The sequence below is a fragment of the Rattus rattus genome, chromosome 5, assembly GCF_011064425.1.
Source record: "Rattus rattus isolate New Zealand chromosome 5, Rrattus_CSIRO_v1, whole genome shotgun sequence".
In the NCBI taxonomy this organism is placed as follows: domain Eukaryota; kingdom Metazoa; phylum Chordata; class Mammalia; order Rodentia; family Muridae; genus Rattus; species Rattus rattus.
In genome coordinates, this window is record NC_046158.1 from 39,440,045 (window position 1) to 39,459,490 (window position 19,446).

Consider the following 19,446-nt stretch of genomic DNA (forward strand, 5'->3'; position numbering starts at 1 on the left):
CACTGTGAGTGAGGACAGACCCGGCTTGCGCAGATGGGAGATGAACTGTAGGTAATGCAGGTAGGAGAAGGCGCAGAGGCCTTGGGGGCTATGGCCCGGTCTGCCTTACACTGCAGCCGGTGTACTTAGTCTTCTGTCGTGGGGGGCGGCAACCTTAGTGCACGCCGAACCCTACAGCTGCTCCGCACCTCCCAGATGGCAGCCATGGCTGGGAGTACTTGTCACCATCTGCACTTCTCCAAGAGTTTGTGAACTCTCTTTTAATTATTGGGAGTAGAAAAACTAATTGGTAAAGTGGTTAAATGTTGAACAAGATTTTTAAATTTTATCAGCGCTTTTTATATCCTCCTATCCTTTCAAGTAATATTAAAAAGCTTTAAGTGCTTTTGACTTTCATCTGTGTATATTTGCTCTCTCTGATATTTGCATTTGATCCAAAATACTCTCTAATGATTATTTATGTAGATTGGTGTTTTGAGCCAAATTCCAAAACTCTTGCCTCCTTCCAGTACTGTAGTAAGTGCTGTTGTCGCCGTGTGTAGAGCGGCTCCCACTGAGTGGGTATGGAGTACACACTTAGAGAATTGTTCCATTCATCTAACATGTTTTCAAGTCAGCAAAGTAGAGTGTCACAATTGTGAGAGTAATTTAGAAAGATAAACTATATTGCCTTTCGGTGCTTCTATTTTTGTAAGACATTGAAAAGTGGGAAAAACCATTTCCTAATTAGAAAATACTTTCATAACTAGAGACTGATAGAGTGACATCTGACTTCAAAAATGAACATATTCTCTGTCTGGGGAGTTCTAGTTGGAATGTTGGTGAGTTTTATTTCTCCTGCTTTCAGGTTTGAGTGTAATTTCTAATATGGTACAAGAAAGCACCGTCCAGTAATCAGCAGACACAAGGATAGTCACCGTCTTTTCTCTTTAGGCAGGTTCTACTGGCGAAATTCTCTAGATAGTTTGTCCATTTATAAAATTAGACACTTGCCATCTTTGCTCATTTTCAAGTTCTCTGTTTACAAAACTATTAAGAAGGTGTGAAATACAGCCAAACTTCCCAGTTTATGGGAGATGTCTGATGATCGCATTTCCTACATGTTCATTGTTCACACATGAAGAAATTTGGCAGCTGTGAGATTATTAAGTTTAGAGTGTCCAAGTTGAATCCTCAGTGGGGTTTGGTTTTCTGTTTTCTGACACCACATTTTACCCCATTTATAGCCGTTTTGGTGGTAATGCTTTGGTAGCATTTTTGGACGTTGGGGATCACTAAGTTTTCTTCATCTTCTGTTTATCAGATGCCATGAATAAATTATAGACCACAAGCTTACCAAATACAGATTCTGTCTGGAGGCTGTAATATACTCACACTGCTCATGTTGCAGACTTCTTAGGTTACAGTGCTTTGTGGAGGGCTTGGTGGGATGGGCTGATTGGGAGTGCAGTGCTGCCATTCCACCTAAACATTTTCATTGCTGTGTGCTTTTGACAGAAAGCTTATAACTAGACACAAAGAATTTGTGGATTACTCTAAAGGAATAGAAATGGGGTTTTTTTTTTTTTGTTCTTTTAATTTTGTTTTTAATTTACACAATTAATTTGATGCTAAAAACTTGAAATTCTTAATGGTTACTTCATGTGAAATGTTTTTTTTTCTCTAAATGTATATTGAAGAGATTTAAAGATGTGTAGATTAACTTAATGCATGTATTAGATTAAAACAGCAGCTCTTTTTGGTCCTCAATGATATTAAGTAGCTACTAGATAAACACAGGTTAGATTGTTGAAAGACATGAAGAAGAAATTGGAACTTGGAGTAGGAAGGGATTTGGGGGAGGGGGATTAAACAAAGAAGGATTCCTCAGACTCTCATCTCCTCATCTCTCCGTGCCATTTAATGAACCAGTGTGATACTTTTTAGCATTGTTATATTTTCTTAAGTGTTTCTCAATGTTAGTAATAATAGTTTTCATTACCCTGAAGATTGTTCTGGATTGAAACAAAATTACTTTTTCTAACAAATTGAGTAAACTGTGTTCCGAATGAAGATTGTGATCATCTTTGCTGTGGTGATTCTTCCTCAGTGGGAAAAGTAGAGACAGAATTTGAAACTCTGCCCTTTGTGTTCATTCCCAGGCCGTAGAAGAAGAAGATAAGATGACGCCTGAACAGCTGGCAATAAAGAACGTGGGCAAGCAGGTGAGGGGACACAGCCACCAGCACTGTGTCACACGCTCTTGTAGCTCAAACTATTTTAGCCATGGTATTTTTTCTTGTTTGTTTATATTACATTTTTCTTCTCTTATTTAAACATACTAAATTTTAAAGGCTAGTGTATTTATTTGATGTCAAATTCTCTTTGCTATTTGTAGAGAATAAATCATGAATCTCTACCTATGCCATACTGTCCTTAGTGAAAATAGTATACTAAAAATAAAGGAACCTTTGGTCCAGAGATAATTTTACTATAGTTGGGATAAAATAATAAGGATGTGGCAGATTTATTTATTTGTTTATTTATTTATTCATTTATTTATCAACGATACATTTTATCAGTAGGTAGGTAGTGCTGCTACAGATTTTCTTCATGTGTAACCATTTTTAAAGGTAAATTTTTGTTACTGTATAGCTGATTCCCTGGGAAAGTTTAGAATTCTCTTGACTGCACTGTGAGAAAGGATTTAAATAGTGATTCTTTTGCTCTTCTAAGATGAAATATATATTTAAGCCTGGTTATCAGAGGATGGGGGAACATACCCAGCAATTAAAAGAATCTACAGATTAATTAGACTGTTTTTCTAAAGAATGTTGATTACATTTTTCCCCATTTCATGGAACATGGTTATCATATTGCTGATGTTGGCAGAATCTTGATATTTCAGATGCAAGACACTGAGCTGCCTTTGCTTTCAGCCATCCTACCATATGCTCTGATCCCATCACATCTCACACGCTCGCTGTGTAGGTTTGGGCCAGGACCATTCTTGGATGGGAAATCTCTAAGAATCACCCAGCTGCCACAAGAAGTAATGTAGATAACTGATAAATGAGTTACCAATTCACTGTAAAACCAATTAATCCCACAGAGTAGTAGGGCAAAGATCTGACTTTATCGTTTATTATAAAGAACTAAAATATGAGTACATTCTTAGTATTACAGTTTAAAAATGAGTACCCTCAAACCAAAATAAAATAGTTCATCTTCTTTTCCAGTCTGTGTGGTATTAGCCTTGTTTTCATTTTTGACTACTTATTTTCATCTAATATGTTAGATTACCAGTTTGGAGCCTTACCCTTTCTAGAACTCATTAAATAAATTACTTTCTGAGGCTGTGCTTTGTAGTAATACCTATCTTCTTTAACAGCCCACAGGAAAATAAAAGGACTCAGTTAAAATTGAAACTGGAAAGTGTGTAATTTGATGTGGCGTGGAAGTGGTCGGGATTGCCAGGCAGTAGCAGTGCAGGCCTTTAATCCCTGTACTCAGAGGCAGAGGCAGAGGCAGTTGTATCTCTGAGTTCAAGGCCATCTTGGTCTACCTAGTGAATCCAAGATAGCCAGGGCTGTTACGTACACACACACACAAAACCTGTCTCAAAAAACAAACAAACAAAAGAGTTATCATGAGAATCATGGGGGGGGGGTAAAATGTTTTAGTTCTTTTGAGGCAGGATTTCTCTGTGTAACAGCCCTGGTTGTCCTGGAACTCACTTTGTGTATAAATCAGAATGGCACCAAACTCACAGAGATCCTCCTGCCTTTGTTTACCAGGTGCTGGAATTGCAGGCATGAGCACTGAGCCCATTGTTTAAATGTGGTAAATAGGTTACTGGCCTGTTTTTATACTGTTGGACTTTCTTAGGACCTTTACCTGGAATGTGTTAGGAATTAATCCCTAAATAATAGTAATATAGTCTAGTCATTGGGAATTACTTTAGCTTGTGTTGTCTCAGTGGTAAGAAATTGGTGTATTGAAATTATGGATAAGAAAAGCAGACCCAAGGCATAATTCAGGGAAGAAGTCTTATGTAAAGTCACAAATCTTTGTTATTTTAAACACGGGTAAGAAAATAATGCTTTAAAATAGTTTTCATTGCATATAATATTTACCTTTTAAACTTTCAAATTTGGATGAAATAACTTATTTGTCCTTAAACTTGACTAAACATTTTAATTTATTATTATAATGCAATCTTAAGTTTCATTTTTAACCTGTCCTATTTTAAAATGGATCTGTTCAGGTTTAAGATTTGTACCTATATAAGTTTCTCTAATACAATTTCTAGAATAGCTGGATGAAGCATTCTTAATATTTTAGAATTAGTACAAATTATACTTAAAATTTTCAATTACGGTGTGACTTATGATCTGAGAATATTTTAGCCATTTTCTTGAACTATTAAAATTATATGGGATTCATATTTATTTTTACAAAGATAAAAGAATTCATATTATAACCTTATCCATGAAAGTATCATCAGACATTAAAATATGATGACAGAATATTCATGTCACTTGGGCATATACACATACACCTTCTTAAAATCAGGTGATTGTGAATTGTACTTGTTTTCCTTTATGAAAGCCTGTTACAGACCTGTGGCTAGCATTGACTGCACAGATCAGACTTTCATTGGGTACGTTATTTTAGCTTCTTAAATTTAGAAACCACAAGAATATAACAATGTGTTGGAAAAGCTGAATGATAAAGTATGTGTAAATTTAGATTTCATTACTAATTTAATCTGCTCTTGAAAAAAAATTAGTTTACCAGTCATATAGCTGTCTTTTCTTTTTCTTCTTTTACATTTTTTTTTCCTTTTAGGATCCCAAACGTCATTTGGAAGAGCATGTGGATGTGCTTATGACTTCAAATATTGTCCAGTGTTTGGCAGCAATGTTGGATACCGTTGTATTTAAATAAAGCGGAGTAGAGAGCTGTCGGCGACACTCAGTGCATCGTCCTTCCTTGTTCCTAATGCTCATAGTCACGGGAACTCTGAAGGTGATCTGGTGACATGAGACGCCTGTGCCACCTCCCATCTCACTTGTGCAGTTACTTCTGTTTATTTTGTCAGGATTTTGCAGATTCCAAAGTTGTTCAGTAATACATCAAAGTGAACAAATTTTGTTAAGATCCCATTTACTATTTGAAAAAAATCAGTAGCACAAATATATTTTGATTGTTGCTTACAAAATAAAATACATTTACAATCCATGTCTCCCGAGGTCTTTTTGGCACTGGGTGGAAGTGACAAGAGTAACATTTGACAGCACTTTGGAAATCTCACACAAAGCTATGTTTCTCTTTGCGTTTTGAAATCTAATAACACATAACACATCACTGTGATAACAAAACTTCGCAAATTAATGATTGCTATTAGTGAGTGGCTTCCTCATTAGTGAGTAACCCAGATAAAATGCTGAGGTCTTTTTTTTTAAAGCCTTTCTCAATCCAATATTATATATTCATATCTTAACATACTACACACTTTTAGGGTTTCAGAAAACTACATTTAAAAGACAGGCAGTTTTATTTTAAACTATCACAATTAGAAGAGTATATTCTACAAACAATTTGAAACTGTCTAGAAGTTGGCTTCTGGGAAGACCACTAGATTTTCATGTAACCCAGTGGTAGAAGGTAAATGTTCCCTTCAAAGGTAAATAGGAAAAAAAAAAGGCCTAGTATAAATTGAATACCATGAGTTTATAAACAATAATTTTGTTTTCTTTCCTGAATTAAGTTTGAAGTACTCAGTGGTTGGTTCCATAGTATTGATTTTTGGCAGTTATCATAGCTTCTCAAGGAAACAAATAACCCTACCCTCCTTGTTAATACTTACTGAAAAACGTACCGAGTACTCCACGGAGTGTCTGACAGATGGAGACAAGTATTTACTTTTAGGTTGTATCCTTGTAAAAATATGGTCAAAGTACTTCCAATTCTTTATTAAAGGAGGATTATATTGGGTAACTTGAGATTTCACCTACTAGGGGGTGGGTACCACAAATGGCATGGTATACCAGATACTGTCCCAGTAAACAGTCCTATCTGTGCCCTTAACCGTCTGATGGAGTTGTCAGAATTGGGGGTAGAATTGTTTAAGTGTCCAGTGTGTTTCAATGGATTTTTTGTTTGTTTGTTTTCCCTTTTTTTCTGGTGGAATGAGATGCTCTGGGCACTTACTGCTTGTCCCATCCTTTAAATGTAGTGATAGTGTCTTGTTAACTGTAACATTAAGTTGTTGTGATTGCATCTAATCACTTCAAAATTTTAAGAAGGGATAGAATGTTCCCTTTTGACTAATTCACACCTATGGGCATCTTTCTTTTTAAATACCGGGTTTTCACCCTTTATAATTAATGACAACTTTCACAGATATTGAAGAACTAGTTGAGAGAGAGAGAGAGAGAGAGTGTGTGTGTGTGTGTGTTTTAAATTGAGTATGCCCTTTGAAAAGGAGAGATCTAAGCATTTCTAGGACTAGGTTCAGTACTCAGACTGAGTTAGAGTCTGTGGCTGGGAGGGCTTGCCTCATACCTGGCTACTTAACCTTGTGGGTTTCCTTGATTTCCCAGGTAACACTTCCTCCTGCCTTCTTCATGTTGGAAACAGTATTAGTTTTAGAACCTTGACACAATCCCTCATACCAAAAACCATTTGTTTTTGTATTTTTAAGTGATCAGAATCAAGTCGCTGTAATAGACACTCCGTGAACACCTCAATCTAGTAATGTATAACCCCTTTATCAGTGGCCTGATATGGAAGGTCTTGTTAAACACAAGGTAACCCCATCACTACCACCACCAACACACACAAGCAGTGAGGAGCTGAGGCTGCTCTAGTGACAGTGCAGTGATGTAACTACACAGTGTGCAAGTGGTCTGCCTGGACCAGAGCTATGGAAGCTCATACACCCAGTCCAATTCCACCCTAAACCTAAGATTAACAAGACTTTGTACAGTCCTCATTTTCTTTGTGAATATACGTTGATCTCGAGGAAAAGCCTATATATATTTGAGGAACTACTTTCGGGGCTGACTATTGAAAATGGGTCACACAGTGCCTGTTCACCTCCAGATTCAGTTCCTTAAAAACTAAGGGATGTGCATTCCTTTTCTATCCCCTCGACACTTAGATGGGTGCTTTGTTATTCCTTGTGTTTTTAAGAAGCCAGTTCGGAGTGTCCAGCCTGGCAAAAGGCTTCCAAAAGCTCAGGTGATCTGTCACCTTCATATATGTATTTAAGGCTCTGTGTCCTGTTCAAGAGGCAAGATGATATGAGAAGCAGGAGGGTGAGGAGAGGTACTTGGTGATAGAAGCTAATGATACAAACAGGAGGACACAACCAGGTAAAATGGGGCAAAAGTTGTAGCAATGACTAAGGGAGGAAAACATCAAATACCATCATACCTATTTACCCCACCACGGCCGCCAACCTAGGTGCTTCAGTGCCTGCACAGCTAAAACCCAGCCTGTTTATGAAGCTTTCTGGAAAGGAGCTGAGGTTTGCTTTCAAAGGGAAAAAAGGGTCTGGCATTATTTTTCTCCCAGAAAATTGCTTCTACTTGATTCCGAAACATCTGATCATCAACCTGTCCGACGATGGCCATCAGTGCCAGGTCTTGCTCCTGTGCCCTGTGGGAGGCTGCAGCTGGTACCCTCTGCAGCCACGGAGTCCAGCCTCTGAGGGAGGTGGTGCAGTCTGTGCTCAGTGCTGGCCGCTGCAGACCAAACTCCAGCACATCTTGAATCTGTTAACTCTTTTCTGACCATACCCAAATTCCACCCAGCTTTGAACTCTGCTGCTCCGGCCCGGGGCTACTGACCGGGGCTACTGACCGCGATCTTGAAGGCAGAGGCAGCAGCTGGAGGAGACGATTCCCAGGCCCCGCCTGCCTGAGGCAAGGGTGGAGTGTGAGCCTCTCGGGCCTGAGCCAGACAGGTCGCCTGGCACTCTCTTAGTCCCCCTGAGCTCGCCGCCTCTCCACCACCTTGCAGGCCAAGCTGAGCTCCGCCTGGGGTTGGCTTTGCATTTCTGCGCCTCTTGCCTTCAGGAAGGAAAGCTACGGAGCAGGTTGGCCATGTCTAGACAGCAGCTCTGGGTTTGTCATCTCAGGTGCTCTTGGCCTGAGGCTGGCGGCTGGCCTCCGTGAAGCAGATAGTAGGAGAGCTTTTCTCCCTAAAACTCAGAGTTGCTTGGGGACTCATGTTACTTGTGCCAAAATTTCCTTAAATCGATTCTTTTCGCTAATCCTCTTTTAAAATTACTGGCATGGATTCTTTTTCTCCCCTCTGGATTATGTAACACACACACACACACACACACACACACACACACACACACACACACACACACACACACCACACCCCCAGTAAGATCATCGCGTTGACACCACTTCCACTCTGTCTCCCCAGATCAACGCTTCTAGCGAACCCATTTGCACTGGGGACTCAGCCCTCTCTCTTTTTTTCCTGGCGAGGCTTATGAACCTGTCACCAAGCCAGTGCCTCCAAAAAGGAGGAAGTGCGGTGGGACTCAAAGGATACATGGCGCCCGCCCCCAGCTAGCTGCTCTTCAGATGATCTGCAACCAAGTTGGCTGATAAAATATTTAGTAACGACCCAGTAAACATGACTGCAAATACATTAAAGCACTTCAGCGCCACGGCTTATGATTATTTCAAAACTTAAAAAGGAGATCATAGATTGTCACTGTTTCTGTACCCTAGCCGGAAACCGAACCTTCCTGAGGTGGGTTGATGGGTGGGCTAGCCGCTTCGCCTCCTCTTCTCTCTTAACGCTGTGGCTTTCAGCGGCTGGAGGTTTGTTGATTTATTTATTTATTCGTGTAGTTTAAAGTGGGGGAGGGGGCGTCAAGGACACGCAGCACCGACTCAACAAAGCACAGGCTCAGGTGTGTATGCTTCTGCGTATTAACTGGAAAAGACAGACTCTGGGAGTTTTACAGGGCGAGAAGAGGCCACCGGCTCGCGCTTTGTATACTTTGCACTTGAAATCGTTACATTCAACTGAATATTTGGCTCATTCAGATCCGAAAAGTCTCCTAGCATCATCGAATTCCCTCCTCCGCCCCTCCTCTCTAAAGAGAGAAGGGGGGGGTAGGAATGTTTAGTAAATTGCACATCTTTGAATCTTCCTAAAGCAGTGGTCACAAAGCTTAAAGGTGACATAACAGAGCTCACGTAAACCAACACACTTTCCCCACCCCCCAAGCCAACAATAAAATCATCCCCTTCAATTTGCCATGATCGTCGCGACCAGGAGCCAGGTGATTATCCTAATTAATGTCTATCTAATTAAATTACTGTCAGCAGCTAACCAATGGCAGGAGCCGTTTCATCGGCTGCATAAGCAGCAAGATCAAAAGTGAGCCTTTTCTGATTGCTGCATAGTGTCAATTGGCCAATCTCTTCTCCCAGGGAAAAAAAAAAGTAAATCAAACCTTTGAGAAGCATTTGCTGGTTGAAGTGCTTTCTGTCTAGTGAGGGGTCTGTGGATTCCTAGTTTATGATAAACAGGACTTTAAAACCCAGGGACGGGAGGGCCAGCCTTCAGGTTCTAGAGCTATGCAGCTGGAGCACTGCCTCTCTCCTTCTATCATGCTCTCCAAGAAATTTCTCAATGTGAGCAGCAGCTACCCACATTCGGGCGGATCTGAGCTTGTCTTGCATGATCATCCCATTATCTCGACCACTGACAACCTGGAGAGAAGTTCACCTTTGAAAAAAATTACCAGGGGGATGACGAATCAGTCAGATACAGACAATTTTCCTGACTCCAAGGACTCACCAGGGGACGTCCAGAGAAGTAAACTCTCTCCTGTCTTGGACGGGGTCTCTGAGCTTCGTCACAGTTTCGATGGCTCTGCTGCAGATCGTTACCTCCTCTCTCAGTCCAGCCAGCCACAGTCTGCGGCCACCGCTCCCAGTGCCATGTTCCCGTACCCCGGCCAGCACGGACCGGCGCATCCCGCCTTCTCCATCGGCAGCCCCAGTCGCTACATGGCCCACCACCCGGTCATCACCAACGGAGCTTACAACAGCCTGCTGTCCAACTCTTCGCCGCAGGGCTACCCCACGGCCGGCTACCCCTACCCACAGCAGTACGGCCACTCCTACCAAGGAGCCCCTTTCTACCAGTTCTCCTCCACCCAGCCCGGGTTGGTGCCCGGCAAGGCGCAGGTATACCTGTGCAACAGGCCACTTTGGCTGAAATTTCATCGGCATCAAACGGAGATGATCATCACTAAACAGGGAAGGTAATGCTACTTTTCTTGGCTGCCGCTGTTCCAGGCGTGACCCTGGGCGAACGCACCCAAGTTGTGACCGCCGGGCAGCGACTATGTGGGGTCGGGGAGCGGAGTGGAAAGGCGCTCGGGTGCGCCCTGGAGTTGGCTGGTTTTGGAAAAGGGGAAAGTGGAAGGGATAATAACCACCGCGGTGATGTTGGTGGCGGGGAGCCTGCTGTGCCAATGCGGTCGGAGAACCAGTCGGTGGCTGGAGCAAGACGAAGAGCCGTGGCCGCTAACAGGCTTTCAGAGCAACTCATCAAAGCTGGCCTGTGCCGACAGGTGGAGAAGCAGGCCGCCAACCCGGCTCTCTACCGAGCACTGCTACCTATCGGTCCCCCAACTCCAGAGCGCCCGATGCTCTCCCCGACTTCGGTCCTACATCTTCCCTTCTCCCACTCTCCCTTTCTAGATCAGCAAACATTCGTTCAGACACGCGGCGAGGACAAGTTTTGCTTAGCTTTCTGGCGCCCCGCTTCTTGCAGCATTTAATCTTTAACATTTATTTTCTTTTTTTCCCCCCTTGTTTTCTCTCTCTTTTTAATTCAAACAGGCGCATGTTTCCCTTTTTGAGTTTTAACATTTCTGGTCTCGATCCCACCGCTCATTACAATATTTTTGTGGATGTGATTTTGGCGGATCCCAATCACTGGAGGTTTCAAGGAGGCAAATGGGTTCCTTGTGGCAAAGCGGACACCAATGTGCAAGGCAAGTCCTTCCAATTAACACGTTTTCTTGACACTTATTTAGGTGAGAATGATTAATTAAAGCCTTTTGTGGACTGGCTCGAGCGACTTTTTAAAACGGTCGGCCAATGACTTCCTAAAGAAGAGAGGGACAGGGGACAGACTGAGCGGCAAGAAAGGGGAGGATTATGCAAAAGCTATTTTAATCATTCCCAGTTAATGGGAAGAAATAGCGGCTTAAAAAAAAAAAAAAAGAAGCCCAGCTAATGGTCCTCTCTGTGAAGGTGTGTGTGTGTGTGTGTGTGTGTGTGTGTGTGTGTGTGTGTGTGTGTGTGATGTGGTACAGAGTTGGGACTGGACAGTAAAGCTATTTTAATAATCTCCAGTTAAGAGAAGAAAGTATGCCCCCCCTCCAAAAAAAAACCAGGTAATGTGTTTCATTGTGAAGTGAGGTGTGTGTGTGTGTGTGTTGTCGTGTATTAAGGAGTTGGGACTGGGCAGTGCCCAGAGCAGCATATGTAAACAAGCTATTTCTTTATTAAGGAAACCGGGTCTATATGCATCCGGATTCCCCCAACACTGGGGCTCACTGGATGCGGCAAGAAATCTCGTTTGGAAAATTAAAACTTACCAACAACAAGGGAGCATCAAACAACAATGGGCAGGTCAGTCTCTCTCTCTCTCTCTCTCTCTCTCTCTCTCTCTCTCTCTCTCTCTCTCTCTCTGTGACACACACCCTTCTTTAGTTTACAACAGCAAAGAAACACGGTAGAATTTATTTCGATCAATGAAGACTTCAAAAATCACAATTCTGACTCCCCAAATTATATTTAACCCATAAAGTTGTTCTCTTTGCCTCCTATCTGACTTTTTTCTGGAATTCACCTTTCCAGAAGCAAATACTGGTTGATTTCGAAAGGAAACAGATTTGTAGGTTGTGAAAAATCTTTGTTCCTCTTCTAAGGAGGACTAGGGGAAAGGATTGTCTTTCGGGCTTCATTATCCTCAGTGCCCGGAGGATCCTGGCTTCCAAAGGTACCTGGGCCAGGGTATCCTGGCTACCCTGTCACCAGGAGGCGAGTCCCACAGCCAGTTTGGAGCAGCGGCCTCCAGTTGGCTCAGCCTGGCCCAGAGCGAGCCCCGGGGCTGGTGCGGGCTGGTGCGAACAGGCGCGGTAACAGCGCTCGCTCTCCTTTCTCTTCGCCGGACAGATGGTGGTTTTACAGTCCCTGCACAAGTACCAGCCCCGTCTGCACGTGGTGGAAGTGAATGAGGACGGCACAGAGGACACCAGCCAGCCAGGCCGCGTCCAGACGTTCACTTTCCCAGAGACTCAGTTCATCGCTGTCACCGCCTATCAGAACACTGATGTAAGGAAGCTCGGGGCTGGGCACGGGCGAGTGGTATCTCCATACTCCTTAGTCCACTCTGCGCGGACTAACCTTGGCCACAGCTGGCCCTACAGCACGATTTAGGGTAGGGCTAGGGGCCTGCTAGGCCCTTCCTCCAGATACCAAGCTGGTGGGAAAAGCTCTGCCTGCTTGCCTCCAGGTCTAAGGTATCGACCGCCCCAGCTGAGTTTTGGATACCTCTTTCTAGGACCAATGCTTTTGGAGCCTTAGTTTGGTCCTTAAACTAGAATACGTTAAAACGTGCATTTTCTTCTTTTCAAAGAAAAAATGTCTTTTTTTCTCTCTCTCTCAGCAAACAGGCAGATCTACCCCGTGAATTCTATTAGCAAGCTATGAAATCTAGAATAATATGTTTCTAAAATCTCAGAACTGGTGGCTAAAATGAACAGATACTACTGTTCTGAGAGTTCGACACAGAAAAGAGAGCACACACAGACACATTCGTAGACATGAAATGTGCGAAGGCCAATAAAATAAAATTACAGGGACTGATGGACTTTCCTAGCACATGAACTTTTGAAGTATTTGCAAAAGCTGATTTTAGTAGCTGTTGTGACTTTAGAGGTACAAAAGTTCTGTGTTTCTATGTTTTGTCAAGTAAGTGAAAATTATTTCAGAAATGAAATAATTATTTCATATCAACCTAATTTTAAGATGCAGCTTACAGTTTTTGTTTGTTTGCTTGTTTGCTTGTTTGCTTGTTTGCCTGTGTGTGTGTGTGTGTTGAGAATCAGAATTAGCTCATTAAAAAAAAAATCTCTGGTCAAACTCTTGAAGACAGTAATGAGTTAAAGTTTTTAAGGGTTTTTGGAATGACTATTTGAATTAAATCATAGCACACAGGAGTTTTCCTGTGACGTTTACTATGGACTGAATGAAAATGTGCCTTTTAGGTATTATCAATTTAAACCTGGTTCTCATAACATTCCGAATACTTTATCACTTTCCTTTCCTGCTAGTCTCTTAAAATTTTGTTAGAGAACTTTGCTATTTAATGACTCAGTAGGCCCAAGCCCCTGCCAAACGGCAGATGATATATTCTCAAACACACACCTTCCAATGTAGAAGATGAGGTCACAATCACTCTTCTGTTTTTTTGCAGATTACACAACTAAAAATAGATCATAACCCCTTTGCAAAAGGATTTCGAGATAACTATGACACGTAAGTAGTTTTACATGTTTTTTTTTCTTCCTCAGATAGCTGCTAAATTGGCCATTAGCTTAGGGTGTATTGTTGTGTTTAAGGATTTCGAAAGTCGAAGTGCGTGAGAAAATTGTTCGAGATCTTCCCTTCCTTATTTTGTTGGTTCGCCCTTTGGTGACCTCGTGGCTTGGTATTTGTGTGATTTTGGTTAAAAGTTTCCTGTACTCATCTGTAGCTTTCTTTCAAATTCCAAAGTTATGGTGGCCTCTGGTGTTGGCTGGCTGGCTGGCTGGGGGAGCTGCCCTGGTTCCCCCCAGTGCATGCTGTATGTGTGGCTGCAGATGTTCAGCTTAGCCGTCTGTCTGAACCGGGCAATTCTGCCTGAAAGTGCATGGGTCTCTGGCAGTTGTTACAGTCTTCTTGGCATATGTGGCTTTTATTTACCCATTTCCGAGTTTTATGTGGAAGCATTTCCTGTGACGTTTACTATGGACTGAATGAAAATGTGCCTTCGCTGGGCAGGTTGGTGGGCAGAACTTAACTTACAGTCACTGCCGACTCTGGGCAGCTCTGAGCTATGGTTGCCTCTTATTTCTAAGCTTCAGAAGAAAAATGTCTTATCTCACTTTTTGCATCTGTGGTTTAATTAAATGTGTTGGTTCCCTTTCTTCAGGTCCCCTTACCCATCTCTAGGTCTTTTTCAGAGCAAGGCTGTCCTCTGGGACAGCCAGAGGTGTAAACTGAACGCTTTCTAGATTCATTGTGGGATTTTCACCCAGGGACTTATTGTCCCTAAGAGTTTTCAGATAGTGTCATACAGCAAAATGTGAAGTGGGGTTGCGCGATTCACCTACTTTTTTATGACTAGAAAACATAAAGGAAAAATATGTACTTTAATTTTCTGGCTTTGGGATAGAGCTAAAGACTTGAAGTCTTTGACTAGGAATAAATTAGATGTGTTGGGGAAAGAGACAGGTAGCCCTTTAGCCCATTCCAAAGATGTCCAACTGAGAAAGTCAGTGCTAACTCCTAGCTCCAACTTTTTTATGTGTCTCCCAAAGGCAGTTCAAAGGAGCCCAACCTCATGAATATAATTCTCTGCATTGAAACTTTGCCACTCCAAGTCTTAAAATATGAGGAAAAAGGTGGGCCCAATACAGTGGAAAGAACAAGGCCTGAGAGACTAGGGATGCTGGAAGATAGCTGTATAGGTTCTGGACTTTTAATTCTGTTAAAATAAAATAGCATTTATTTTGCACAAATCAATTCGGTAACCCCAAGTGGTCTGAGACCTGGATGGGCATCTAAACTATCTTTTCAGGCTGCTTCTTTCTTTTGACGGATATTGTGGTGATAAACAGAGAAGACATTTGTACCTTGCTAATTGTTTCCCTTCCTCCCTCCCCCCCTTTTAAAATTTGAAACTGGAACTAAGTTTCAGGAGAGGATTTTTTGGGGGGGGGGGAGGGATAAACAGAATGCACCTGAGCAGCCATAGCTACTCCCACCTACCCCTCTTCCTGTAGCTGCCTTCTGTTGGATATGCCCCTTCCTTTCTTAAATCCATGCAAGTTCCTGATCTGTGTAAAAGTAATCCCTGGGTCTGGGGAATGAAAGTTGAGTAGATTCAACAATCTCTTTCCTCCTTAAGGTTGGTAATGTGGGCCTTGTTTGATCAGAGAGCAATGGTGGGAGGGCATGAGAGTTCAGAGGATCCTAGAAGGTTGCTTGGCCACACCCTCGGGAGGTTCCCCCCCTTGGGGTTAAGATCTGACACTACTGAGGCACTCTTTCAAACAGTGTGTTGATTAAAGATGCAAACACTTGTGTGTGAGCTAAATAAAGAGCGAGGTATGTGTGTATGTGTGTGAGGAAACTCTTATCCAACTCCAATCCTAATGGGGTCTCCTAGGCCCGTTAATAAATATTTATTTTATCTAAAAGTAATTCCCCCAAACACATTCTCTCTTGATTAGTGATCAAATTCTCGAACTTTCTGCTGCCTCGGTTTCCTCATCAGGAAAGTAAGAGTCATACACAGCACCTAAGGGGATCGCTGTGAGAGACACAAATCTATCTGTGCTCATGTAAACAATCTCTATCTGTACAGTCAGGCGCAGCTAAACTCTGTAAGGGCTAGCTCTTGTTAGTGCTAGGCTGTTGGATCTAGGGTGATAGCTGCAAGAGTTTCCCCAGAGGGTCTTTCTCCTCCACGTTTTCTTCTAGTAATGGGCCAAAAGCTGGGTAGGAAAAAAAATGAGAGTAAAGCACACTTCTTTCTAAAGAATTTTATTGATCAATGAGTATTTCTTCCAAGAAGTAGTTTGTTTGCCTGCGTTGGTAGAGGCTGGAGTTAAAGGGCTTACATAAGGGAAAGTCGAAAAGTGCCTTAGAGGATTCCAGCAGCAATCCTCTGTGGGCTCTGAAGGTCAGTGGAAGTCCACCTTTGAGGATATTACCTGGACATATAGGTCCCCATCCTTCCCATGCTGATTTCCCCTCTGGGGATTTCTTAAACTACCCCCCCCCAAAGGGAAAGGAATGGTTTGAAGAACTCAATGGACCCAGGAGGTCTTAAATGAGTGGAGAGAGTATGTCAATTGCTTAGAAACTTCACGCAGAAATTTATCAGAGAGGAAAGGCCCAACGGGCAAATAGCACCTTGATGCCTGTATAACTTTGTCATAGTGTGAGCACAATGCTGGTTAAGTGTACTTAGGCCCCATCTTGGTCCTGGTGCATTTAGCAGGAACAGGGGACGATGGAAGACCTCCACTCTTCACTTTGCGTCCCGCTCAGGTTCCAGCAGTTGAACTGGTATCTTTGCAGTTTAGGCCAGACAACTTGCGGGTGTGTGACCTTCTGCCATCCCCATCCAGTATGGCAAGCGCAACCTACAGCTAGACGGTGTGCGGGTGGGCAAAAAACTAGAGGTGGCTTTCCCTCCAGGACCCTAAAGGGACCTCCGCACCACCCCTCGGTTCTTTCTGTCTCCCTCCCCCCCAGGATCTACACGGGCTGCGACATGGACCGCTTGACCCCGTCGCCCAACGACTCTCCGCGCTCTCAGATCGTGCCCGGCGCCCGCTACGCCATGGCCGGCTCTTTCCTGCAAGATCAATTCGTGAGCAACTACGCCAAGGCCCGCTTCCACCCGGGCGCCGGCGCGGGCCCCGGGCCGGGCACGGACCGCAGCGTGCCGCACACCAACGGGCTACTGTCCCCGCAACAGGCCGAGGACCCGGGCGCGCCGTCGCCGCAGCGCTGGTTCGTGACGCCGGCCAACAACCGGCTGGACTTCGCGGCCTCGGCCTACGACACGGCCACGGACTTCGCCGGCAACGCGGCCACGCTGCTGTCGTACGCGGCCGCCGGCGTGAAGGCGCTGCCGCTGCAGGCCGCGGGCTGCACCGGCCGCCCGCTCGGCTACTACGCCGACCCTTCGGGCTGGGGCGCGCGCAGCCCCCCGCAGTACTGCGGCGCCAAGTCGGGCTCCGTGCTCCCCTGCTGGCCCAACAGCGCCGCGGCCGCCGCGCGCATGGCGGGCGCCAACCCCTACTTAGGCGAGGAGGCCGAGGGCCTGGCGGCCGAGCGCTCTCCGCTGGCGCCCGCCGCCGAGGACGCCAAGCCCAAGGACCTGTCCGACTCCAGCTGGATCGAGACGCCCTCCTCGATCAAGTCCATCGACTCGAGCGACTCGGGGATTTACGAGCAGGCCAAGCGGAGGCGGATCTCTCCGGCCGACACGCCGGTGTCCGAGAGCTCGTCCCCACTCAAGAGCGAGGTGCTGGCCCAGCGGGACTGCGAGAAGAACTGCGCCAAGGACATAGGCGGCTACTATGGCTTCTACTCACACAGCTAGGCCGCCAGCCCGCTCGCCCGTGCCCCGGGCCCCTCAGCTCGGCCCCACATCCTCCTCCCCAGGCCCGCTCTTGCGCACTCGCTCTTTCACTTGACCCTCGATGACCGTCTGCGGGGATAAGTGCAGGTCTCCCACTATGATTTTAAAACTCTTTTTTTTTTCTCTTTCTTTCTGCACAGCCATCTCTGCAGTTAGCGCACCGACCTTGAACCTGGCTGTAAACCTTGTGGTTTTCCAACTTTTCGTCTATGAAGTTATGATCCTCCCCGTCTTTTTTATTTTTCTCTCTCCTTGCCCCCCTCACCCTCTCCTTCTTTCTCTTGGAATGAAACTCTTCAACTTTAGGAGACCTGGGCAATCCTGCCAGGCGTCAGCGATTCCGACCCGCCTTGTCTTGGCCTCCCTATTAACCATAGGATGTTGACTCTAGAACCTGCACCCACCCAGCGCGTCCTTTCTTATACCCGAGTGGATGGATGGATGGATGGATGGTAGGGATGTTAATACTTTTAGTGGAACAAAGCCTGTGAAATGATTGTATATAGTGTTAATTTACTGTAACGAATGGCTAGTTTTTATTCTCATCGTCAAGGCACAAAACCAGTTCACGCTTAACTTTTTATCCCCTTCCTTTCTTCTCCTTTTCTTTTTCTCCTCTCATTCTTTCTCTTCCCCCGCCCCCTTTGTTTTCTTGTGAGATATTAAAGATATTCTAAGAGGCTCTGGAGACACGAAACAACACTTCATAGTGGTGGCTTTCTCACTTCTCAGTTCGTTGCATGATCTAACCACTATGTGCCCCAGTGCACACAGCATAGCTAAGGAGAATCCACCTGAACACCTATAAAAGCTAGTCGTCTGTTCCTAGGCGAGTCGATTAAGCGACATGCTTGCCACACAGACGTAACTGGAGTTGTATGTGTCCCTCCCTCCCTCCCTCCTGAATGGAATAGCTCCACATCAGCAATATTATTTTGCCTTATTTGTTTTTCCCCAAAGTGCCAAATCCATTACTGGTCTGTGCAGGTGCCAAATATGCTGATAAACTGTTTCCGACTATCTTTTCAGTCCCCACTCCACCTTTCTATGCTGTAAATCTTTGTAATGAATAACCTACTAATGATAGAGATGACTGAATTGTTGGTAACTATAGTGTAGTCTAGTGAAGATGAATTGTGTGAGTTGTATATTTTACTGCATTTTAGTTTGAAAACAATTCCCCCGCCACTTAGAGACAGCTGAAATTTGACTTTCTTGGGAAAACACTTAGCATTATTGCAAGTAAGACTGATTCCCCCCAAGTCTTGTTATATTTGATAAGGAGCATTAATCCCCCTGGAAATAGATTAGTAGGATTTCTAATGTTGTGTAGCAAACTTATACTTTTTTTGTACTTTAAAATCAATGTGAAATATGCATCATACACAATATTCAATCTAGATTCCAGTCTATGGGGGGATTTTTCCTAATAGGAATTCAGGGTCTAAACGTGTGTATACTTTGGCTCTTCTGTAAATCAAATGTTGTGATTTTTATATTTGTTTTGTTTTGTCTGTGAATTGAATAATTTATACAAGTACACACTCCACTGAGAATCGTTTTGTTTTCTGCTCGTTTGTATCGTCTGTGTATAACAAGTAAAATAAATCTGGTAAAACGCTAAATATGGTGTTGAGAGCAGTTTACAGTTTGCAAAGAATTATTATAGGTTATGGCTTTTAAGGGTTAAGAAGACTAGCCCCTCTTCCCTCTGCTCTGGGCAGTCTTACAGTAGCCACTTCCCACACCCCTGTTGTTTCATAGTACCACCAGGGATTACTTTTTTCCTATTTATTACAGGTATTCAATTCCCTATGAGTGTAGTTCTCTTCACTGCTGTATGTTTTCTCTAGGAAAATATATGAACTGTCTTTATCCTAGTTCTCATTCTCTCCAGAGGGGGAATAACAGGAAAAGGAGGGTCTGCAGAGGAGTTAAGGATTTCTTTAAAATTCATACAGTAGTTTGTGAGGCATCAGG

At 43.9% G+C, this 19,446-nt stretch overlaps 2 protein-coding genes across 2 annotated transcripts in view; both read left to right on the plus strand.

Annotated features, from left to right (window-relative positions):
* Psmd14 (proteasome 26S subunit, non-ATPase 14) overlaps positions 1–5,223 on the plus strand; it is a 94,443-nt gene extending 89,220 nt beyond the window's left edge. Inside the window, exons 11-12 of the mRNA XM_032903380.1 lie at positions 2,142–2,204; positions 4,831–5,223. Of these exons, the coding sequence (XP_032759271.1) occupies positions 2,142–2,204; positions 4,831–4,929 (162 nt within the window). The 3' untranslated portion in view covers positions 4,930–5,223. The remainder of the gene's footprint in view (positions 1–2,141; positions 2,205–4,830) is intronic.
* A 2,687-nt stretch (positions 5,224–7,910) lies between these two features.
* On the plus strand, positions 7,911–19,091 carry Tbr1 (T-box brain transcription factor 1). Its single transcript, XM_032903379.1, has 6 exons — positions 7,911–10,291; positions 10,875–11,029; positions 11,551–11,672; positions 12,219–12,377; positions 13,522–13,583; positions 16,572–19,091. The coding sequence occupies exons 1-6, from the start codon at positions 9,600–9,602 to the stop codon at positions 17,425–17,427; spliced, it is 2,046 nt and encodes a 681-aa protein (XP_032759270.1). The 5' UTR covers positions 7,911–9,599; the 3' UTR covers positions 17,428–19,091.
* Positions 19,092–19,446: the final 355 nt, after the last annotated feature.